Below are 25,087 nucleotides of genomic sequence, written 5' to 3'. Positions count from 1 at the left end.
AACCTGTGCATGAAAAAACAAAAACCAAACCCTGACATTGGTAGGGTTGCCAGGTGTCCGGTTTTGAACGGGACAGTCCAGTATTTGAGTTTTCTGTTCAGAAAACAAATGGAGAAAATAGAAATGTCGGGTATTTTCTAAATCAGCTGTAATGCAGATTGTGATGGAATGTCAAGCGTGTCTGGTATTTTTGTTGAAACCATCTGGCAAGCCTGGACATTGGAGCGTTGTGGCAGACCAGGAGTGAGGGGTCTTTTACTTAGAAATTGTGTCTGGTGATACAGTCTCAGGGCTTGGCCTTAGGGCTGAGACTGGTTTAACACCCCCCCCCCCAGTAAAGGCCGCTGGGGATCCGCCGGGAGAGGCTAATTAGAAAGCGGGAGTGAGAGAGAAAAGGGGCGCAGGCACTGGGGGGTGCGCAGGCACGTGGGGAAGGCCCTGGTGGGCGGGGCCGCGGGGAAGGGGGCGCAGGCACACGGGGGAGGGCCGAGGGGAGGTGACTCCGAGAGGGGGGTGTCGGGTGGGCGGGGCGCACTGCGGGTCCGGCCAGCAGGGGGCGGGGCGGGCGCGACGCCGGGGACGCTGCGGCTCCTCGCCCCGCCCAGCGGAGGGAGCGGGCGGCGGCTATGGCGGCGGTTCTGTCCCCGCGGGTCTGTGACAGCGACCCGGCCACGCCCGGGGCCCAGTCCCTGAAGGTGAGAGAGGCGGGCCGGGCTGGCAGCCCCTCCCCCTGCGCGGCGGGATTCTCCCGGGAGCGCGCGGGGGGAATCAGACCAACCCTCCCCCCCCCGTGTTATGGGGGAAGTGACCGGGCGGGAGCCAGCCCGTAGCGCAGCTACCTCCCGCCCGGCCTGTTCCCATCGCCCCCCCCCCGGCCCACAGAGACCCCAGCCCCGTAGGGAGCCGTGGCCCGGGGGTGGGATAGGGAGCCCTGGATGCCTCTTCCCGCGAACGGGCTACAGCTCCTCAGCCTTCTCGCCAGAAGGGCTAAGCCCGGGCAAAGGAGATACAGCTCCCGGGGCTCCTCCAGGGTTGGCTTCCTGGCCTGGAAGTTGACCAGTTTCTAGGTTTGGGACTGGCCAATCTCGCAGGAAGCTGAAAGCCGCCCCCGTGGGCCAGAGATGAGCAGTGGCTAGTATCTTTGCAACGGGTCTTTCCAGTGATGTGCAGCTGTTTCCTGCATCTCCCCTTCCTTCAGATTCAGAGGTGACCTTAGCAAATGCTGTCTGAAAGTATCTTGGATAACTCAAGCTTGCAAGTGGTCTAAAAAGGCCTAATAATAATACAGAGTACTTTTATTCAGTACCTAGGAGGTTAAATATCATCTCATTTATACAGATGGAGAAACAAAAGTGCACAGAAGGTGGACTGGTCATACAGGGAGTGCATGGAAGAACTGAGAATAGAGTATTAGATTTAAGTCCAAAAAGGATCATTTTGGTTAAGACTGATAAATTTAGTTTAATCAACTAATCGAATAGTCTATGCAATTTTCAGCAGCTATTCAGTTAGGGTACATCTACACTTGCTCCCTAGTTCGAACTAGGGATGCAAATGTAGGTGACCAAAATTGCTAATGAAGCGGGGATTTAAATATCCTGCGCTTCATTAGCATGATCTGGCTGGCACGTTAACTCCGCTCAACAGCTGATTAGACCCAGGAAGTGCGTGCCAGAACGCGTTCGAACCAAACCCCTTGGTTTGAATTAACGTTACTCCTCGTGCACTTCCTGGTTCGAATCAGCTGTTGAGCAGAGTAACATGCTGGCAAGATCATGCTAATGAAGTGCAGGACATTTAAATCCCCGCTTCATTAGCAATTTTGGTCACCTACATTTGCATCCCTAGTTCGAACTAGGGAGCAAGTGTAGATGTACCCTCAGTCAATAAGGGCACCTTTGCCTTTGAAATGTAGCAAGAGCCCTGATGGCTCTTGCTATGTTTCAAAGTCAGAAGTGCTGTGGGAGCAGAGGGCAAGCAGGGGACACAAGCAGTCCCCTGCTGGCCTGCAATTCCTGATTTTGAAATGTGCAAGAGCCTCCCCTCACCTGGGGCTCTTGTACATTTCAAAAGCAAAGCGTGTGTGGGGGAGTCAAGCAGACTGAGGAGGGCATTTGTACATTTCAAAAGTAGGAAGCACAGGGCTGACTGCTTGAGGTCCCCCCTCCCTTGCCCTCTACTCCCACAGTGCTGCTTCTTTTGAAATGTAGCAAGAACCCTGCACCAGTTCTCCACTGTGCTCTCCTTGCCCTGCCCCCTGTGCTGGGAGGAACTGGCTTTTAAGCCAGTTCCTCCCAGCGCTGGCTCCTGCTCTTCCTCCTCCCCTTCTTGCTGCCTCTCTCTAATAGAGACAGCGGGCGGAGGGGTGCTACTAGTCAAGTCACTAGTCGACTATCCAATATGCTTATTGGATAGTCAACTAATCACTTACATCTCTAATTTTGATCATTGGTTTGATTTGATCTGTGTATCCTAGCTCCTTTTTTCCCAAGTCTAATAGCTATGGTTGAACTAGACCAGGCATGTCCAAAGTCCGGCCCGCGGGCCAATTGCGGCCCGTATTCCGGTTTAATACGGCCCCCGCTTCCTCCCCCTCTCCTGGCTCCCCGGCGCTCTTTGGAACTGGCGCACCCAGCGCGCCGCTTCTGGCCGCACCGCCGCCGCCGCCGCCCATGGCCTCCGCGGTCCTAGAGCCTGCCCTGTAGGGCACGTCCGCAGCCCCGCTCCCCCGCTCGGCTGCGGGTTCGCCCTGCCCCCGGGCCGCCGTGAGGCCGGCGTGCCCTGCGCTCTCCGCCCGCCTCCGACCCCGCGGGCCCTCCACCTTGGGGCTGAGAGTGCAGGGATGGCCCTCACGCATGTTCACTTCTTCAAATCTGGCCCTCTTTGAAAAAAGTTTGGAAACCCCTGAACTAGACCATCTCCTCTGGAAAAAATCTTGTGTTATGAGCTGGATGAAAATTTGTTTTGGGTTGAGTTAAAACTGTATTGAAATTGATAAGTGTAAATTCATCCTTCAGTTAACATAACTCTAAGAGCATATACTGCTAACTAAGACAAAGTGAGTCTTTGCCCACGATAGCTTATGCTCCAATACATCTGTTAGTAAGGTGCCACAGGACTCCTTGTTCCTTTTGCTAAATAAGAGAAAAGGAGTGTGTGAATGGGCCCAGGAGCTTTTGCTGAGTATTGAGGAGGGTGTGTGTATCTGTGTGTGTGTGTGTGTCTGGAAGCATGGTGGCTGACCTGAAGAAACTAGGGGCAGTTTTTGTGTTGAGGTGTGGCATGAAAAGAATGCCCTTGGTGGTGTGAGCAAAAGAAGCTGTTTCTTGTTTTATTTCTTCTGTATCTAGAGAAACAGGATGTTTGTGTAGTTTTTTTTAAATAAACAAGACTGCATCAAGTAAATATCTTTCACTAATTTCTACTCTCATTTTGAACACCACAGGCTTTGGCAGAAAAAGAGCAATACTAATATTAAAGTTTCTAGTGATAGCTGATTATCTGCACTTAATTTTGCACTTCATTTATAGTCTGAATTTGTCTATCTTATTCTTACACCTTTTGTGTGCTAGTTTGTTTGTGCTTATCAAATTTCTATTCTTTGTGTAGGTTTTTATAGATAGTAATCAACATAGTTCCCACTAAGGTGTGCAGTCCTGCACAAAAAAATTCTTCCTTCACTCACTTCTTCTGGAGAGCTGCACAGCAGCATTCACATTGCGGGCGGCTACTCCGGCGGGTAGGGCTGACTAAGATTAATTGGTGAGGGAGCCACTGAGATGGGGGGGTCAGAAGCTGCCGTGGGGGTGTATGTGTGTGTCCTAGTGGCTGGGGCTTCCACGTGGCAGGGGTGGAGCCTGTTCTGGCAGCTGGGGCTAGGAATGGGACCTGCCACATGGCGGGGGGTGTCTGCTCCAGCGTCTGGGAATGTGTGTGTGTTAATAAATTGGGTGCCATGGTAGCACACATCCAAACCAGCTAGCATGACTTCAATATTGGTGCACAAGCCAAAACTCACTTCACTCATGGTTAGAAAATCTTTGAACACTGGTCATCAAATAACCTTTTAATCTTCTATTTGTTAAACTAAATAGCTTGAGCTCCTTTAGTCTCTCACTATGAAGACATGTTTTCCAATCTTTTAATCGTCCTCATGATTTTTCTTTGATTCCTCTGCAATTTAGTTCTTTTAGCCATGTTGTTGCACCATGGACTCGAGTTCAACTGTGTCCCACCATGAATCCCCATTCTTTTTCAGAAATTGTTTCCCATGATAGGATTCCCCAGTCCAATCACTCTGACCTTATAATTGGTTGAAACCCAGATCTTATAACTATGGGTATGTCTACACTAGCCCCCTAGTTCGAACTAGGGAGGCTAATCAGGGCAACCGAAATTGCAAATGAAGCGCGGGATTTAAATATCCCGCGCTTCATGAGCATGTTCCTGGGTGGTCATCATTTTGGAAACTAACTAGCCTGGAATAACTGCCCGTGTCTACATGCGGCAGTGAAACGGGAGTTCGAAGTAAACCCCTGACTTGAACTAGCTGTTACTCCTCGTGGAATGAGGTTTAACAGCTAATTCAAGTTAAGGGGTTTACTTCGAACTCCCGTTTCACTGCTGCGTGTAGACATGGGCAGTTATTCCAGGTTAGTCAGTTTCCAAAATGGCGACCGCCCGGGAACATGCTCATGAAGGGCGGGATATTTAAATCCTGCGCTTCATTTGCAATTTCAGTCACCCTCATTAGCCTTCCTAGTTCTAACTAGGGGGCTAGTGTAGACGTACCCTATCAGCCCTGAGCATGCCCTATGCTACACACTGCATTCTTTTGTGTATTAGGTTTTTTATAATCTTAAGCTATATCTACACTACAGACCTTACAGAGACACAACTATATTGGTGCAACTGCGCTGCTCTAAGGTTTCCAGTGTAGCTGCTGTTTTGGTTGGAGAGAGCTTTTTGTGTAGCTTAAACTACCCCCCAGAAGTGGCAGTAGGCTTGTTGGTGGGAGAGTTGTCCCCATCAATGCTTTTCTTAATGAAATTTCTGTTGGTTAAGGAAGTGCTTTTCATTGCCCTAATGGACAAAAATTTAACCAGCTAAAGTGCTAGTGTAGACAGTCTTAGACTCTAACTAGATATTTCTGAGAGAGAAACTGCTGAAATAATTTTGGGGTTAAAAATAATGAAAATCAAGAGGTGAATAACTCTTTCTTCTTAACTACTCTTCAGAAGATCAGAAGCCATTTTGGGGGGCAATGCCAAATCTAGCATTAGAAAGTATGGATCTAAAAAGAAAAACTGGTTAGACAACAGAGATCAGCATTGGGAATCCTTGCCATATTCTCCACTATTGTTGAAAATGGTGTAGTTGAGGTGATATAGGAATAAAACAATTTTAAAAGAGTTACAGAAATTGTCAGTGTACAGGCAGTCCCCGGGTTACGTACAAGATAGGGACTGTAGGTTTGTTCTTAAGTTGAATTTGTATGCAAGTCGGAACTGGTACATATTGTAGGGGAAACTCTAGGCAAACATTTCTCCAGAGTTCAGTTTTATTCTCCCACGCCTCACTTCCCTCAGTCCTTTATTCTCAAGCTGAGGTGTCTGCTGAGAAAAACCACTCCGTGTCTCCCAGGTCTGCTGGGGGGGGCGCTAGCTTAGCGTTTCCCTGGTCTGCTGGGGGGAAGCAGCTAGTGCGGGGTTGCCTCACCCCGTTTGTAAGTAGGGATCTGATGTAAGTCGGATCCATGTAACCCGGGGACTGCCTGTATTATGTCTATGTTCCCAGTATTCAGTATTAGCTGACTCATTACTTCTGTGCTATCCTTCATTGTAACTTATTTTAGTGCTGAAGCTGCATGGCTGATTCTCTGTTGTTCCTACCAGCATTTAGAGGCTGAGTAACAAACACAACAAGATTTTGATCCATTTATATCATTTTCCCTTAGAAATAGATTTTGTAACAAAAGCGTACAATGTGATGCACTCACTAGTTTTTTCTTTTTACTTCTCTGTTTCCTTTCATGAAAACCATCTTTTTTTGAAAGATACCACCAGCTTGAGACAATTTAAAGAAGTTTTTAAAATAGCTCTAATTGCACCTGCTTCAAAATTTCTTTTCCATTTTTTCCTAATTAACAAAAATGTTTTTTTCTTTTTTTTTTGCTACATGAAGACCCACACAAAGGAAAAGGGGAAGAGACTAGACAAAGAGTTGTCAAATATATGAAGTAAAATAAAAAGAGAGAGAGACAGACATGTTTTTTTCTAATCTTTTCACTGTATTGGTCTTACAAGTATTATGTAGCTACAGTAGGCAAAATTAGTTTATAAATCACTGTTGTCTCTTAAATCCATGTTTTGAAGTGTTATATTTGAGATTGGCTTTCCTGTTATATGTTGTTCACTGAATAAGACTTAGCAAGTATACCTGTCATTAATAAACAAATATTAAGTGTAACTTTGTGGTCTTGACTGTTTTTGACAGGTTCTTGCATAAACAATATTTTACAAATGTTATTAAACAAGATAAAGCCATTGAAGGCTTTTGGTTTCTTCCAATGATTTGTAATTTGACAGAGTTGCAGCTATTAAGGATGTGTCATGCTGGATCATGGATGTTGCTGGACCATAGATATTGCCAAGCCAGACTAGAGACGTTCAACTTGTACTTCTAAGGATCAGATTGGGTTTAGACACAGCTACCTTTCACAATCCCAAAATTATTAGCTTATTACATCTTTCTGACTCTTTATATTTTGATATTCTAATACATTAAGTACATGCTTAACTTTACACTTTATTACTTTTACGACTTGACTTCATTTTTAATGCTTGCTCTCCATTTTTATTTCAGGATGATACAGAAGAAAATTCAAATGATGGCAGCCAGCCATCAAAACGACGACGTATGGGCTCGGGGGACAGTTCTCGAAGTTGTGAAACTTCTAGTCAAGACCTTGGGTAGTATCACTTTACTAAGATTGTATCTTTTTAAACACCGTTTTGTTGTATTTTTTGCATAAGTTTTGCATTAGCTCCTTTTTATCTGTTTATAAGTTGCTCATGCATTTCTCTGACCTGGTGATTTAAAGTATTGTGTTGATTTAAATGGAAATTAGATAAAGTTCTAGAAGCACAACATTGTTAACAGTTACTTTGAGTATTATATAATACTTTCTTTTGTAGTGAAATGTACTATTATTATTTCAAACCCATTCTTTTTGTGTTTAGCTATAGCTACTTTCCTGCTGAAAATTTAATAGAATACAAATGGCCACCTGATGAAACAGGAGAATACTATATGCTTCAGGAGCAAGTCAGTGAATACTTGGGTGTGACTTCATTTAAACGAAAATATCCAGGTATCCAGGTTGCAAAAGCTTGTGTAAAAATCCTGTTGATTTCACTGTGTACAAACTGGGAACTCACATCGTTTTGAATATAACATAAGTCTTTCAGTTAAGAGGGTGATGTCAAGTTAAAAATCATGCTTAACTATTTTTCTGTTACTAATCATTTACATTAGCTGAAATATCTGAGCCAAGATTTCAAAAGCTACTAGTGATATTTGTGTGCCTGTCTTGAAATACTACAAAGGGGCCTGCTTTACAGAAGATGGGATGATTAAGTCACTTTTCTTAATCTTGGTCCTAATTTATTTTTGAGCGTTTGTTACTTTTGGGAACTTCGTGAATATTGTTCAGTTTGGATGGTGAACTAGGTTTGTCAGTTTCGATTTCCAACTCTTGCACAATAGTGCGGGCATTATATCCACCCTAAGGGAAAATATCAGAATAATCAAGGAAATCTATGCTTCATTTATGAGAATTGGTGACAGTCTGTCTTATCCATCAATTATTACTATAGTCCTTATATTAGAATTTGTAAACAGTTTTTAGCAACATACTTTCTGCCTTTACTATTTGCCAGTGTCCTTTTAATTTCTTGGAGAAAATGTAAATTTAAAACTATTTATAATAAAACCCAAAAAATGAACATCCTTTTTTATAATGACACAATACTTTTATTTTGGAATACTTTTTCCTGTGTTAAACTAATATACCCTCAGATTACATTAGCAAGATGTTATTTTTTTCAAACTTTCTACTGTTAATTCTGGATTGTACTACTGCTAAACTAAATAGTAACTAAATAGACATATTATTGTATGGACTTCCTTTTTCATCACATGAAAAAGAAGTTGTAAACTAGTTTTTCCCCTAACTGGAACTCCTTCTATGATGGATGTGGGAGTGTATAACACTGCACGGTTTTACTGCTGTTTTGTCTTTTCTTGGAGATTTAGAGAGACGAGATCTGTCTCACAAGGAGAAACTCTACCTCAGAGAATTAAATGTCATCACAGAGACTCAGTGTACTTTAGGTAAGAAAACAAAATGAATTTTCAGATTTCTTATATAGTTGGATTAGGCTAGACTATTGATTCCTGTCTTAAAATGATAGAAAATCAAGTTATTTCTTGACTAGACATTTATATTATTTTTATTATTATTGTTTATTGTACATTTAAAATGTAATGTCATTGTATTTTACATTTTCAATCTAAGGTCTTCAACAAATTACTAGACTCTACATTGTTTTTACCATTTCTAATGACTTCATTTGCTCATGAGGATATTTTATTAACATAGGCCCTGGTTTTCCAAGCTGATCAAGAGAACCTCTGTGTCATCATGAAGTTCCATTGGCTTAGATGGGGCTTTGTGTTGGTACAAAGGTCTGCATGTGTTGATCAACTTGCAGGTTTGAGGACATGTGAATTAAAGTACTCAAGCATATTCACATCAGAATGAAAACCTTAATATTTTCTTTTTTCACTTATAATACACATTAACTTGGATTGACGTAATGATTGAATAATGCTTAACACCAGGGCTTGACAAAGCGCGGCGAAATCCACTCGCCAGCCCCGCACTGCGCATGCGCCAGCCCCGCACTGCGCATGCATGCACCACCGATGAACGGGGTGACCGACTGAAATCTACTCGCCACGGGCGAGTAGATAAATGGATTTGTTGAGTCCTGCGTATCACAATTATTTTTGATAGTGCAAATCTGTGTTACTGCTTTCTCATTTAGTACAGGAAGTTGAGTGTTATAGAAGATTATTTTCATTGCTTCTTTGTATGCTGTATCTTTTCATTTATTAGTGGTTTATTTGACATAAACAGAATAGCAATAGCTGCATAATATTTTGGGTATCTGAGTTCCCTAAACTTTTTTTTTTTTTAAAGCAAAGTATGGGGCTTAGACATATGGTTTCCATTAAAGTCAATGAGAATCACACACCAAGCCCAAAATGTTTTGAAAATTAAGGAATGAAGGGGTGGTTTTTAGAATTTCTAAAAAAATGTTGCCATGTTCAGTGAAAGGTACCAGTTATGTTAGGCTGTCTGCTTTAATGGAAAATTTTACAATAGACTATAGGTCAAAATGGCAAATTCCATACAATTTGTTTTGCAATGTAGCATTATTGGTGGTTTTTTTAAATCTAGGTTTAACAGCCTTGCGCAGTGATGAAGTGATTGATTTGATGATTAAAGAATATCCTGCCAAACACGCTGAGTATTCTGTAATACTGCAAGAAAAAGAACGCCAGCGAATAACAGATCATTATAAAGAATACTCTGTAAGTTTCTATTTGACTTTAATGAACCAGATCTGTAAAATATTGGGCATGGGGATTATGTGCCTTTTTCAGTATCTGATTTTTACAGATTTATTTTGTGAATTAATCCAATTATTTTTATTTCAGCAAATGCAACAGCAGAACACACAAAAAGTAGAGGCTAGTAAAGTTCCAGAATATATTAAAAAAGCTGCCAAGAAAGCTGCAGAATTTAACAGCAATTTAAACCGGGAACGAATGGAAGAAAGAAGAGCCTATTTCGATTTACAGACACATGTAAGTTGACTTAAATTTATTGCTTGATAATACATAGCTGCTTCAATATTATAGTAGAAATACTAGTCTTTTTGGTGCTTTTTCTGAAAACATACTATGTAATCATTTTTATCATAATACTGCATTAAAATAATTTGGTTTAGAAATAGATTTGACTGTGTACATTTTAAAAAGTTATTTTACCAAATAGAATAGAATTTTTCACTTCAGTTTTTTAAAATGTACTTCAGTTAGTTAATGTAATTTCTCAAGGTAGAAAGACTTCCATATGAGAGAGCACTGCTGGTACTACTTAATTTAGAAATGAGACAAATAAGTGTTGTGGTAGTAGTATATAAAATAGAATAAAGGAGGTCAGGTCATTTGGATACTCCTGTTACCATTTCTCATGATGCAGAAATAAGGGGAGACTTAATGAAATTGAAAGTAAACAAATTTAAAACTGATAATTACTGATTGTCAAAGTTAGCTTGTGATAGTAAATTCTATAAATTATTCCCGAGTCAAACATTTTAATAATATTCTAGTAATTTATGAATAAAAATAATTTTCATAGTTCAACTATAAAGGATAAAAATATGTATCAATCTTGCTTCAGAATGTAAGCCAACCAATACTTGCCTGAAGATAGTTTAAGCAGAAACTTTCCTAGACTATTTTAAGGTTTTAGACTTTTCTGACATTTGCCCCTGTCAGCAACTGGATAGTGAACCACTGGTTTGATCTTTTATGGCAGTTCCTGTGGTCTTCTGTTTTGTATATTTTCATCATACCTGATGTTTTTGTATACAAAAGTCTGCTTTCAAAGTTGGATTTCCTTGTTCTCATGACTTTCTTCTATTATGCCTCTATGGTAAATTTACATTTTAAAGATGCTCAGTATGAAAACCAACTTACGTTTTACTTACTTAATTTATCAGCTTGTATGGTAATTTAAATGTAATAAAAGAGTGTGTTTTTTGTTTTTTTATTCTTCTTCTGTCTCAGGGTTTCTCAAACTTAATTGCACTGTGACCCCCTTCTGACGGCCAAAATTACTACATGACCCTGGGAAGGGGGACTGTAGCCTGAGCCTCATCACTTGGCACCAAAGCACAACCTCTTCCATCCAGGGGAACATCAATATATGATGACTTTAGTCTTGGGCAGTGGGGTTCGAACTTTGGTCACAAATCCTGTTTTACTGGAGTCACCAGGGCTGGCTTTAGACTTGCTGGGATTTGGGGCTGAAACCAATGTTTCCTCCAATCTTTTCCATCCACGTGCAGAATAAATGTTTTATGTGCACTGAGGCATGTGTGGGCAATCTGCTAATCAGCTAGGCAGCATTTGAATTTCTCCTGAGTGCACAAAAGCACAGCTTACAGGGAACTTTTGTTGAGATCCACAGTTTTGAGAACCACTGTCCTATCTTATTACAAAGTCTTGGTGCCATAAAGATGATTAGTTGTCCATTGTGATAAATAGACATTTATTATTTAGATTTTTATAGAATATTATTTTGACAAAACTATAAAATAAGTTTTTATATAATATATGCACTGAGGTGTTGGAATGCATCAGGGAAAATCAGGTGACTGTTCCAGCATAATAAAGGCCGAGTTTAAAAATGTGGAAAAGTCAAGTGACTTTAAAACAAATGTTGCTAGTTTGGAAAATAAGATATTATTTTGTATTAAACGATACAGATTATCCAGGTGCCTCAAGGAAAATACAAAATCTTACCTACAGAGAGAACAAAGGTTAGTCCTTATCCAGTGGCTCTCATACCCGGCCAGTTCCAGGAGTACTACAAAAGGTACTTACAAAGATATCATAGCTACTGTTTATGTTACATCTACTTGCTCTGTATTCCAGGAATTTAGCTGAGAAGGGTAGTAGTGATAATACTTTAAAAATAATTTTGAGTGAACTTTTTGGCTGAGATATGTAAGTCTGCAGTTCCAGAAGACTGAAGTTCATTCTTCACTGAACATATTTGGCACTGGCAACAGCAGTGCAAACTTCTCCATGCTGCTCTGTCAACGTGCCTCAGCCATGTTCTAGAGCAGGGGTGTCCAAACTTTTTTCAAAGAGGGCCAGATTTGATGAAGCGAACATGCGTGAGGGCCGACCATTTTGCCTGACATTCTTTGAACCATTAAAATTAAATGCAAATTAACTATTTTATGCAAAGTTTATTGCAAACGGCATACTTTTCATTTCGTCACATGGATGACAAATCTAAACAGGTGTTAAATCACTCTGCCTTTCATATCTGAAGGCCAGATGAAAAAAAAATCCAGGAAGCTGAACTATATGTCAGGAACATTGTAAAGTACATTACATATTATTGGTAATAAAGGTTGTCTGTCAACTTTTAAGTTCAAAAAATATGAACAGGAACATAACACCAAGTATACATGTTGTGTCCAAATATATTAATAACTGATTTAGACCAACTAACATTAACTGAGATTTTACAATGTATTCATCTCAATACATATGGATTCGTTGGGGGCCATAAAAGATAGATATTGCCAAATTACCTGTGGGGCCGTATTAAACCAGAACACGGGCCGCAATTGGCCCACGGGCCGGACTTTGGACATGCCTGTTCTAGAGGGATCAATTTGACATGCAACAGAGTGTAGTTCACTCTCTCTGTCTATTCAGTATTTGACTTCCCCAGAGACTGTCAAGAATATTTGCAGTATGTCTGAATTTTATGTTGCAGGCGCGTGGTCAAGTATTTTTTATGCAGCTGTTCAGCATGAACACAGATAAACAGTTTTATGGGATTTTTTTTTTTCAAGACTGATGACTGCTAACAGCTAATTGATTTTTTTTTTCATGGCCTGTGAAATTGTGTGTGGGGGAAGAAGGAAAGTTTTGGTAAACTGACCCCTCTCCCTCTGAAAATGTCTGTAATTCTTTGTGTTTATGAACTTTTAAAACCTCTGCCATGTGTACAATATATTGTATTGCCCAAGATTAGCATGGAAATATTTTCTCTGACAAGTTCCCTAATCTCTGTAAGGGCTGACTCAATGTGTGCCACCTCCAGAGTGAAGCAGATAGGGACACAGCTTGATCTGGTTATTAGAATGGATAGATGGGATGCAAGATTTTATTCCTGGCTGTCACTGGGTTCCAGTGTGACAAGTCATTATTCACTGTAAGTGTCAGTTTTGTCACTGGTAAAATAGGAATAATGATCACCTTGGTAAAGTACTTTGAAATCCTTAGATCAAAGTTGCAAAATAAGTACAGGATAAACTTAAAAAACAACAAATGGTCTGGTAGCATTTTAAGACTAACAAAACATGTGAATGGTATCATGAGCTTTCGTGGGCACAGCCCACTCCTTCAGATGATCGGAGTGTTGGAAGTCCAGATGTTGGCTCTGGACATCCAACACTCCAGTCATCTGAAGAAGTGGGCTGTGCCCACGAAAGCTCATGATACCATCTACATGTTTTGCTAGTCTTTAAAGTGCTACCAGACTATGTGTTGTTTTTAAAGTTTATCCTGTACAGACTAACTCGGCTACCCCTCTGAAGCAAAATAAGTACAAAATGTCTTCCAGAAGGGTGTGGTTTTATCAAAAAAGGCATGCCCACACCTAATGCACCTATGCTTCCCATTCATCTTCCCTAATGCTGACTGAAGTAAAGTTAAGTGGAATAATGAATTCACAAAAACTTTCTCTGGTATTTAGTTGCTAGAGATATGGACGGTTGCATACCTGCACATATGTTGTTTTCTCCCAATGAAAAACACTTAAAATATTAGAAATTGAGGCAATTTGACGGATTATAACTTCATTAAAATGTTTTATATTATGTGACAAATTAATCCTATGCCTATAAATTTCATGTGTGTTTTAAAAAAATTCCCACTCTGCTGGAACAAGCTCACTCCTTTCTAAAGGAAGTTCATTTCAAAATTAACATATGATATGTGGACTGTAATTGTCAGATATTTGACATTTGAAATCTGAGAATTGACACACAAAACTATGGCCCCCTACTACTTTATTTTTTAACCTATTAAATAATCAAACTTGTTTTATACTTATGCATGTATCCATATAAAATTGGTAGATGATATAAAACTAGGGGGCTGCACCCTCTGCTCGCTACACTCACCTACCCCCTTCTCTCTGGCCGCTTTCGCCTCGCTAAGAGCTGATGCTGTTGTCCTGCAGGAAATTTTTTGAATGTGTATAGAGAGATAAATAGCATATTGGAGATCATAAGTATGACTTATTGAAGGATTCAGTGTATGCAGCATTATAGGTCTGGAAGGTTCCTTGAGAGGTCATTAATTTCAGGCCCTTGCCCTCATGACAGGACCGCTTTTATCTAGACCATCATTGTGAAAGGTTTTTGTCTTATCTGTTCTTAAAAACTCACCAATGATGGAGATTCCACAAGCTCCCTAGGCAATTTATTACATTGCTTTACCACTCTGACAGATAGGAAGTTTTCCCTAATGACCAGCTCAAATCTCCCTTGCTGCAATTTAAGCCAATTGCTTCTTGTCCTATCCTCAGAAGTTAAGAACAATTTTTCTCCCTCCTCCTTGTAGCCACCTTTTATGTTATTGAAAACAGTTATTGTGTCCACTCTGTTTTCTTTTTTCCAAAATAAACCAATTTTTTTCCAATCTTCCTTTGGAGGTCATGTTTTCTAGGCCTTTAATCATTTTTGTTGCTCTTCTCTGGACTTTTTCCAATTTGTCCACCTCTTTCCTGAAATGACACACACCCAGAACTGGACGTAATCCTCCAGTTGAGGTTTAATTTGTGTGGTTTAGAGCAGAGGAATTTCTTCTCATGGCTTACAGCAGCATTTCTCAAACTCTGGGTCATGATGGAGGAGGTTGCAAGCAACTTAGAGGGGGGTCACAGGACAGTCCGTTTTTTGGGGGGTTTGGGACAGTCTGGTAAAAATATTGAGAAAATACTGGACATGTATAATGTCTGGTATTTCCGTCGGCTGGGTACCTGACGGAAGCCTGGAGGAGGTGAGGGGGACTGGCTGGGAGGCGGGGCGCAATCTGACGCCTTGGGGAGGAGGGGAAGCCCTGTACGTGCTCCTGAGCGCTGGTCAAGCACGTGGTGGAGCCGCAGCCGGATTCACTTGTGCTTCACCAGAACTGTGTGCGAGACGGGCAGCGCCCTGGGATCTGCACATGCCCGGGTCAGTCCTGCTCCCTGCCAGCCGATTCACAGTCCTCCTGACCCCCTCCTGGCCAGCCAGTTCTCCTCCACTTCTCCCGATCTTCTGTGGCCAGCCCCGCTACCCCTGCTAGCCCTGCTTCTGGTGGCTGGTTCCCCTGCCCGATCTCCCCCAGCCAGCTCTGACGACCCCCCCGACTCCTTTGGCCAGCCCTGCTGCCCCCGACTCCTCCCTCCCTCTCCCGCTAGCTCTGCTTCCCGCCAGCTGGTTCCCCTGCCCGATTTCCCCTGGCCAGTCCCGCTGCCCCCAAGTACCCCTTTACTTGTGGAGCAGTGTGGTGGGGGGTCACACAAATTCATTTAGAATTTTAGGGGGTCACGGTATTACAAAGTTTGAGAACCTTTGGCTTACAGCATTCCTGCTAGTACAGTGGTCCCCAACCTTTAGAGGCTCCCGGGGGCGGGGCCACTCACGCGCCGGGTGCCCGGGGGCGGGGCCTCGCGTCCTGGGGCACGCCAGGGGCAAGGATGCCATTGCACCCAGCGACGGCATGTGTCCCAGGGCCGGGGCCGCCCGAGCGCCTTGTGCTGTAGGCCCGGGGCCGGCGCCGCCGTCCGAACCGCTCGCCTGGGGCTGGCGCCGCGCGCCCGCATGTGCCCCGGGGCTGGGGCCGCCCGCGCACCAGGCGCCGGTGTGTGTCACGCCCCTGGGGCCGGCGCCTCCAGTGTGCCGCGCGCCGGGGGCGGGGCCGGCCCAGGTTGTCGGCGGGCGCCATGGCGCCCACGGGCACCGCGTTGGGGACCACTGTGCTAGTACATCCCAGAATGTTGTTTTGCTTTTTTTGCAATAGTGTTACACTGTTGACTCATATTTAACTCTTTGTGCAGTCTGACCTCCAGATCCTTTTCTGCAGTTCTCCTTCCTAGGCAATCATTTTCCATTTTGTGTGTGTGCAACTGATTGTTACCTAGTCAGTTGATTTCTCAGACAGTAGGATATAGCACTTGATCCAAAACTCATTACAATCAATAGAAAGACTTTATTGTTTTCGGTGTACTTTGGATGAGGCATTGGTCCATGATGTCTGAGGAACAGGCACCTTTTACTGGACTGAGCGTGTGTGTGTGTGTTTATAAATGTTAGTCCATGTTAAACAATATTTGGTAACATTTATGACCAAAAAGAGAGAATGCATTTGTGACCCACATTTTCTGAATTTTGTGCATAATTACTGTATATGGGCACACAACTGTGGTAATTTTATATACAATTAAAAATGAGCTTTGAACTGATCTGGCCTTTTTTATTTTCCACTGGCAGTTAAATGGTTTAAATATTTTGTTGATGGTGTATGTAGAGATGTAAATGACTAGTCCCTCGACTAGTCACTTCCCACCCCTTGCTGCTTCTTAAATGCTGGTTCCCCCCAGTACTGTCTCTGCAGGGGGTAGGGGCGTAGCGGGGACGAGTCTTTTAAAATGTATTAAGAGCCTACCGTCTCTTAATACATTTAAAAATCAGAAGCACAGCAGGGGATGGGAGGGGTGGATGCAGCGCAAGCTGGGCCGGCTGATTCCCAGCTTGCACCAGGTCCCCCCTGCTGCGCCTTAGCCTTTAAAGTTGGCCTGGCTTGCACCGCGTTTCTCCCTCCCCCCATGCTGCGCATCAGCCTTTTAAATATATTAAGAGCCAGCAGGCTCTTAATACATTTAAAAGGCAGAGCCGCAGTGAGGTTAGCTCTCGGGAAGGGAATTAACACCGCTGCAGTTCCCCTGCTTATTGACTAGTCGATGGAAAATCCATCGACTAGTCAATTAGTTCATTAACCTATATTTGACATCCCTAGGTGTATGTGTGTGTAAGTAGTTGTATTAGTAAGCAGTTATTTCTTGACTTTAGATACTCCCCAGATGAACTTCGCTATTTGCCATTAAACACAGCCCTTTATGAACCACCTTTGGATCCAGAACTCCCTGCACTGGACAGTGATGGAGATTCGGATGATGCAGAAGAAGGTCGAGGTGACGACAAACGGAAAATCAAAGGCAATTCGGTGAGATAAATTGAGAAGTGATCTTAAACAAAAAAGAGATTCTTTCCATTTCTTTCCCTTTGATCAATGTCTGTAATTACTTCAGTGGGATTTTTAACATCTGTGTCCAGTAGTTTAGATTAAAAGAAAACTGTGAGGCAAAACCAAAAAGTTTGGCTTTACTATTTTAATGCTGCTTTTTGACTTATGAAATCCGGCCTGTAACTTCTTTTAAAACTGTTTTCCTGCTGCTTTTTTACACTGAAAATACCAGGTCCATGCCCTTCCTTACTTTTTGCTACAGAGTCTTTCGAGAAATGAATAATATGATTATGTAGATGTGTGACCCAAGCTATAGTTTCCCACTTCACTCTTTCCTCTGAGTTGAAGGGGAGGGAATCCTTCTGCTGTAATGCCAACCTCTTTGTGGAGACATATAGGCATGAAAGGTTACAATAAAACAGGCCGTATCACATTTAAATGTCTCCTGTGCTTTTGTAGAAAAGAATCTGCTAACCCTTGTTGGCATTGGAGATTAGAAAAGAATGGTTTCTCTATCCAAAAAAGTGATGGTATTTTTGTTTACAGGACAACTCATCTGGCAATGTATCTGAAGGTGAATGTGCCAATGACAACCAGGAGGATTCTTTTCAGGGAAGACAAAAACCAAGAGACAAAAGTGCAACTCCAAGAAAAGATGGCTCCAAACGTTCTGTACTGTCCAAATCAGTTCCTGGGTACAAGGTAGAAGAAAAAAGCCCCTGACTCCGCTTCTTTACTGACCAGCCTCTCTCCCTGAAATATTTAACTTTGTTTTTCAAAAATATGGAAGTTCTGCTTGCTGTACTTCACTAGCTGCTCTCCTATTGTGCTCTCCAACTGTTTGCTTCTTTCCTTCCTATTTGACTTTATTTCACTAGGGGCTTTTCTGTTACCCTGGCTATGGAGTGGCTTCTATTTTTGTGTCATAACTTATTCCTGGGAAATTACAACACAAAAATTATGGCTGTTTATACAGAGATCTTTATATTTTCCTGGCTGCTTTAATATTGCAGTCAGAAGTTAGTATTCACTGTTTTTGTCTTACTGGTAGTAAGTGTGGCAACAGACCATGAGATCCCATGCTGTAAAGCACAGCAATATGGTTGAATAAGTGCATGTTATGACAATATAATCAGAGCTTTTCATCCTCAAGGATCCAAAGTATTGACTATTTATAGGTTTTACTTCACTTATCAGTAAGCGTAGCCACCTTTGGGATGGATTACAAAACTAACTACAGTTTAAGCAACACTACCCAACCTCATAGGACAGATATGGAGAATAACAAATTATCTAATACATGTCACAAGAGAAATTTCTAGAGGCAGAATGTTCTTACTCAAGTTAAAATTTGGTTATGACACTGAGTCTCTTTAACATCTGTAAAGCAGTGATTACAAAACCCAGGATAAAATAAGCAATATTAATGTTTTCCCAGTAGTCAAATAAGGATTACATATATTTTAAGAGAAATTAGAATTCATCTGCATTATTTAAATTTTAGGCTCTAGAACTATAAACAGTATAGGAGTCTTGATTTTTATACCTTCAAAAACACATGTGGCCCCATCCTGCTCCCATTGAATTCAGTAAGACTTTGTCATTGACTTCAGTGGGAGCAGGATCAGTTCCGTTGTGTGAAAGATGCTACAGTGAGGAAGGGTTTAAAGCATGGTGATGGGGAGTGTTTGCCAAAAGATGCTGTTGAAAAGCAATAATTTTTTCTGTGATATCTAAATCATATATTCTGAGAAATCTTGCAGCAGCAAAGGTAATTGTGAGCTGTTAATAGTTTGAATTTTATATTCAGGAATGTTTGCTAACAATCAACATTTACTATTGGTTGTTAAAGAAGCTATACATCAAACTTAGAAAATAGTTTTCAACAAGAATTGGACAACTTAAATTTATTCTATACCTGCACAATGCATATTTTTTTTGCTGTTTATAACAAATAACTATCAAGCTTCAGCTATCTTTCCTCTTTGGAGGAGTTGCTTAAGACAGATGCAAATTATGGATATTTGAACTGTTGGTATACATATCTTTTTATATATGTAACTTTTCAAATTGTTTATTGCAGACCCAAACTCACACCAACATTTTCAAGAATATGAAATCCAAAGATGAAGCTTGAAAAAGTGTTTAATTTTTTAAATCTTTTATAATAGAGAATGTTTGCAACTGGCCTGACCGAATAAGCTTCACTTAGGTGTGAAGACCACAAAGTATGGTGTCTGTTTGGTTAGTCTGTTCTATTTAGTGGCCTTTTTGAATACATAGAACTAATTAAACAGAACCATTTCTAAGGTTCTGAACTCCTACAGCTGTACAAGTAATGCAGTACTGCAGTTTGAAAGAGAAGTCAGATGGCTATTATCTATTAGTTTAAAACTACAGATTATGTTAGTAATAAAGCAGTTCATGCAAGCTAACTGGATAACTTACAGTGCCAAAATATTTGTATGGCATATTTTTTCACAGTTTCAGTGTACCTAGCATTACTCAAAGGTGATGCATCAGGTTGTCAGTACTTCAGAGGTGGCAGAGTTGTGTATTTTTAATGGGAATTTTGAAACATAAGTAGTATGCCCCATTACATGAAATATCTTAATTGATTTAGATATAAACATTCTTGTTGAAAGTGGTCTATAAAAAGATTAACAGATTTCGATACACCACAATGTGCCTAAATATAAAGGCACTTTATGCTGAAGGCTAGAAACCAATTTTAAATGTCCCTTTAAATTCTGGTTTTTGTAATATTTTTCATCTGTATTATTCTGTTTGTCCATTTTATAGGATAATAATCTTTAGGTTACAATTAATTTAAAATTGAAGGATAAATGCTACAACATCAACATGTATGAGTGTATAGGTATAGTAAGTACAGTTTAAGTGATACAATAGAATTCTCATATTCCTTTTTTTAAGCAGGAAAACGGTGTATTTTGTATGAAGCCATTTTCATTAACTGTCAGCCTTTTAATTAGTATATAATGGTTAGCATGTTTTATATTTCATTACATCACAAAGTAGAGAGTCTTGGATGTTGCTATAATTGATACAGGACTGGCTACTACCGTTGCACATACAGGGTTCTCTTCCCAGAGTTCAGGAGTTTTTTGCACATAATAAATTTGCCATGTGTTGAGATGTTAAGTCCCCAAAACTTTTGGTTTGGGTTCATTTATATATGAAAATTGAATGCCTTGCCCACAGGCAATAGGACCTCAGAGAAAACTCGTGCTTGTTTCAGTAGTTGAGCTTGATTTGAGACTCTGAGCTGCAGCACAGCAGCATGGAAGTTAGTTATAAGGGAGTCCCTCTGCCTCACTCTTCATTAGATAAGATGAAGGTGATTTGGCAAGCAAAATGTGAAATGGTGAAATGAGATATTATGATTTTGCATACAGGACAGACAGAATTTTTCATAGTGCTCCCTAAAGGCCATTTAATTTCTTTAGGATGTAGAACTTGAATTACTTTGAAATGTGAATACCTTGCATTTAGTTATTCTCCTCTCCCCTACCCCATTCTATGTTAAACAGAGTGCTTCCATCCCTTTGGGGCTCTCTACATTTTTAGTATGCTGTGATTTATTTCACTGTTTCTAGTGAACACATGTTAGTGCAGTGGAAGTAGAGGGAAGTATTAACAATAAATACACCTAAGTCAGTATTTAATTTTATAGTTATATGTATCAAAGTATTAACTACACATAAACTAGCACAGGTACAATAACCCAAAGTTAGTTTAGTTTCAGTGGAATATGGGGGAGTTTTCTGCTGTATATTATAGCAGTATAATATGAATTATTCATAGCTGAAATAGAATTTTGATTAGAAAAGTGCACTTGCTATTTTAGAGAGGTTTGTTTTACTTAGTTATAGGTAAAATGTCATAACAAAAACCTTACTCTTAGAATATAGCAGTAAGAAACAAGAGGATAATTAATACACTGCAAAACTGAGGTTTAAGTGTGTGCCACTATCCTTTTGTTGGGAGGAGCAGGGTATAGAAGGTATTTATGTAGATGTAGAATAGTTACAAGTAAGAATTTTCTATGTATGCTTTCACTTCCATTATATTTATTTTGTAGAGACATTTGTGAATGTTAGACTTCTTTTATGGTTTTATTATATTTATGTATAAAACAGGTTTGACTATGCTTTTTTTAAAATAAATAAGCAAAAAAAGTCTTTATGAATGCCTCTGTCATCTTTTGAAAAGGAAGTTACATATAATATCTGGTGGGTTTTGTTATATTTAAAACTTCTCAGGCCAGGAAAGTTAAGCAGATTAGAACCATAAAAGGGGATTTAGTAAATTAAAGAAAATTGAGGCAGGGCAATGAATTCTGACAAATTGCTGAAGACATTAATTATCTTGCTAAATGTTAGAAAAGAGCTGACTGGGAAATAGCATTTTTGTTTTAAAAGGGGAAGTATTGAATACCTTTTAAAATAGTTTTATATTCACTGCCATGATTATTAATACTATATTAAGTAGAAAATACCCATTTTTATTCTTTTTTCATTTGGCAGGTTTTTTTAAATGGAGCAAGTCCCATTATGACCATTTATCAGTAATCACATACTTTCTTGGGGAGTAGGCTTTTCATTAAAAGCTCTTCCATTGACTAGATGGCTGCCTGTGTACTATAGAACTAAAATATCACTGACATACACTGGCTTTTTAAAAATCTCTGGCAGTGGTGGATTTAACATCAGTAAGTGTTTATTTGAATCCATAGCGTCATTAAGGTGTAATAGATTGAAGTCTGACACTAAAGCTATTTAAGTGACCGTTTCAAAAATAATTTGATACCTTTATTGTATTTTTTCTTTCCCTCAAATAAAGCTACTGGCTTATCTTTTGTGTTTGGTCACAAAATTACTACACAGATACTGGGAACCTCAAAGCAAATCTAAGTCCCCGGAAGTTCTTTGCCTTAAGTAGATGTTATGAACACTAAGTTCCTGTCTCTCACATCATTTCCTAGCAGTGTCATAAATGTAGAACTGTAGTGTTTTCTATAGCAAGATCTTGGATATGGAAGAAAGGAGCAATAAAACTGATTAAAGCAACACAACTATCTTGTGTATTAGACATTTTTGGAAACTTGCAACAATAAAAATTAAGTATGATATTCCGGCATTAGTTTTAAGCTTCCATTCAAATGAGTTAAGTAATTTTCTATTTCTTAAAGGATATTTGTTTCTTTATGTACATGGAAGCTTGTGAGTTTGGAAATTCATATAAATGTTTTCCTGTTCCTTCCACAATTTAACAAATTTGATTTAGGTTTACAATTATGATATAATATATATTATTTGTATTCCCTATTAAGGGAAGTGCTAACTGAATCTTGCAGGAGAAACCAGAGCAAGAGTGTATGCTAATTCCATTTTTTGTAAAATGATTTACATATAGCTCACTGTGCACATGTTTTAAATATCAAATTGGTATGCATCTTTCCTAAGATTTTAAAAAAATAACCAGTGTTTATCAATTTCACCTTATGTCTTAAGGTTCACTTTGATCACAGATACAGAAAGTTCATTAGTAATTTTAAAAAGTTAAAATGGAGATACGTTAACAAATTTCCTGTTGAATCCTTTATAAATTCTTCTGGGATGAATTTATAGCCCTCTTCTACCCTTCCAGCCAAAGGTCACTCCAAATGCTATTTGTGGAATTTGTCTGAAGGGTAAGGAGTCCAACAAGAAAGGAAAGACTGAAGCACTTATACACTGCTCCCAATGTGACAACAGTGGTAAGTATCTATATACACTTTAACTGGATTGCTGGGAGTTTTCATTGCCAAAAGTGGAAGTATTTTGTATAATACTAAATTTGCATACAAACATTTCAATCTTAATTAGAAACTTTCTCTTTAGAATTTCCATGCTTGTACTTAAGTATGTACTAGAACAGAGTCACTGTGCTGAGTCTTAGGTGAGCTAAACTTGTTTTTATAAAATAGCTAGTAACTTATATATATTACTTTAAAACTTCATTTCTAAAGATATTAGTAATATTAATAATATTGGTTTTAACCTAGGCCACCCTTCTTGTCTTGACATGACCGTGGAGCTTGTTGCTATGATTAAAACCTACCCTTGGCAGTGTATGGAATGTAAAACATGCATTATATGTGGGCAGCCTCACCATGAAGAAGAAATGATGTTCTGTGATGTGTGTGACCGTGGTTATCATACCTTTTGTGTGGGGCTTGGTGCTATCCCTTCAGGTAATGAAGCAAAAATTAGCCTTTAAGGGTTGGGATGTTCTACTGTGTAAGATTACACTTCCAGAGGTATGTGTGAATTAGTTGAATGTAAACATTAAGTAGCATCTGCAGTATAAAATAGTATTAACTGAATTATCCAAAACACCAAAAATGAGATTTTTGTAAAATAAATTTTCTGTATATTTTGATAATAGTATAGGATTTGGAAACTTCATCATGTTACAATACTGGCTTCCTGTCAAAACTAGAATAGGGCTGGGCTCAGAACCCTACTTTTTCAGTTTCCCCACAAGATATTGAACAGTTATACATAAAACAAGCATATATAAACTTTGTGTTTCTTCATATTGATAGAGTATAACCTTTGCATTGTTTTAAAAGTGCAAATGCTTTATTAAAGTAGAAAAAAAATTGCATGTTCTTCCCATCTGTGTAAATACTCTTGATCTTTTTTTTTACATCACAATTTCTATTGTCAACTAAGTAAACCCAGGAACAAGTTTAAACTTGAAATTGAAACATAACTGGTGTCTGGTACTATGTGCAGTTATTTATATCTGCTTTATATTAATACAAAAGATACCAGTTTAATAATATTTCACTCATTTTGCACCTGTGTAAATGACTGCACAAGGTGTATGGCAGTCCGGAATCAGAATTAAAGAACTAGATCATTGACAGTAGTCAGTCTGTGCAATACTAAATCCATGTTGCAAAATACTGCTACTGTATTGATTCATATTTAGTAAGTTCTGCAGTGCTAGCTGCCTGTAATACCAATACTTCCATTTCCTGAAAATAGTGTGAGATGTAGTAGAGTGGACAGTTGTTCAATTGCTGATGAACACTCTTCCCTTCATGTTCTGTGATTTACACTAGGCTGTACATTAACTGAGCCATATTAAAGATAGAACACAGAATCAGTTGATATTTCTTTAAAGTAATCAGTCAACACATTAAAATTATGCTTTGATCCAATACTTCACTTCTGACTCAAGCAAAATTGAGTGCATGGGTAGTGTTTCTCAACCAGCCTATAGTAGGATTGCGAAGTCCAGTTTGACATACAGTATGTTGGGAATGTATATGCCATTACCTGTTTCTAACACTAGTACTATCTTATACACTTAAATTTGAAGATAATTTTGCATGTTACCAGCACAGTTAATAGCCAAAAAAAAAAAAAAAGTTTACTCGTCTTGTAGAATAGTCACAAGCTCTACAGGAAGAATAAAAACACTGAATGTCAACTCTTCTTTCGTAGGTCGCTGGATTTGTGACTGTTGTCAAAAAGACCCCCCCACACCTAGAAGAGGAGGAAGAAGGGGAAAAAACAGCAAAGAGGGCTAAATGAATGTATCTTCCAGTAAGATTAACTGCACAAATTGAAGTGATAAATTTGGTGCTATTTAACCAACCACTCTCTATATGGAACAAAACCACTTAAGCATCTTTTACCAAATAAATTGTTTTATAATTTTGGCTGTGTTTTCCTATGATGGCAGTAATTGAACATGCATTTTGTTATGTCAGTTTAGACTGACATCTCAAATTTCCATTTAAGAGGGGAAACTTTTTCACAAAGTCTTCTCAGAGGCAGTTTACAGTAACACACTTTTATATGCCAATGCCTCATAGCAATAAATTCTACATGGA

General features: G+C 39.7%; 1 protein-coding gene across 3 annotated transcripts; it reads left to right on the top strand.

Moving 5' to 3' along the window:
• Positions 1 to 541: 541 nt before the first annotated feature.
• Positions 542 to 24,913, top strand: PHF10 (PHD finger protein 10). 3 transcript variants are annotated; one of them, XM_075924684.1, is made up of 12 exons: positions 542 to 695; positions 6,865 to 6,971; positions 7,242 to 7,372; positions 8,317 to 8,394; positions 9,527 to 9,660; positions 9,787 to 9,936; positions 11,625 to 11,734; positions 17,001 to 17,154; positions 17,722 to 17,877; positions 22,846 to 22,954; positions 23,243 to 23,431; positions 24,696 to 24,913. In XM_075924684.1, exons 1-12 carry the CDS (start codon positions 627 to 629, stop codon positions 24,779 to 24,781), a joined length of 1,473 nt encoding a protein of 490 aa, XP_075780799.1. In that variant the 5' UTR covers positions 542 to 626; the 3' UTR covers positions 24,782 to 24,913. The 3 variants fall into 3 exon arrangements, with proteins under 3 accessions (XP_075780799.1, XP_075780798.1, XP_075780800.1); XM_075924683.1 differs by having other exon boundaries at positions 8,311 to 8,394; XM_075924685.1 differs by lacking the exons at positions 22,846 to 22,954; positions 23,243 to 23,431; positions 24,696 to 24,913 and adding an exon at positions 19,259 to 21,377 and having other exon boundaries at positions 8,311 to 8,394.
• The last annotated feature ends 174 nt before the right edge of the window (positions 24,914 to 25,087 follow it).

The sequence above is a fragment of the Pelodiscus sinensis genome, chromosome 3 (genome assembly GCF_049634645.1).
Source record: "Pelodiscus sinensis isolate JC-2024 chromosome 3, ASM4963464v1, whole genome shotgun sequence".
Taxonomy (NCBI): Eukaryota; Metazoa; Chordata; order Testudines; family Trionychidae; genus Pelodiscus; species Pelodiscus sinensis.
The sequence above is the reverse complement of the archived record's forward strand: the minus strand, read 5'-3'. Positions and strand labels throughout refer to the sequence as shown.

What these genes read in the sequence shown, in the direction of transcription:
- PHF10 (XM_075924683.1), top strand. Translation starts at nt 627, where the DNA reads ATGGCGGCGGTTCTGTCCCCGCGGGTCTGTGACAGCGACCCGGCCACG. An exon ending in CCGGGGCCCAGTCCCTGAAG is followed by an intron (nt 696 to 6,864) that starts GTGAGAGAGGCG and finishes TTTTTATTTCAG; the next exon opens with GATGATACAGAAGAAAATTC. An exon ending in ATCATTATAAAGAATACTCT is followed by an intron (nt 9,661 to 9,786) that starts GTAAGTTTCTAT and finishes TTTTTATTTCAG; the next exon opens with CAAATGCAACAGCAGAACAC.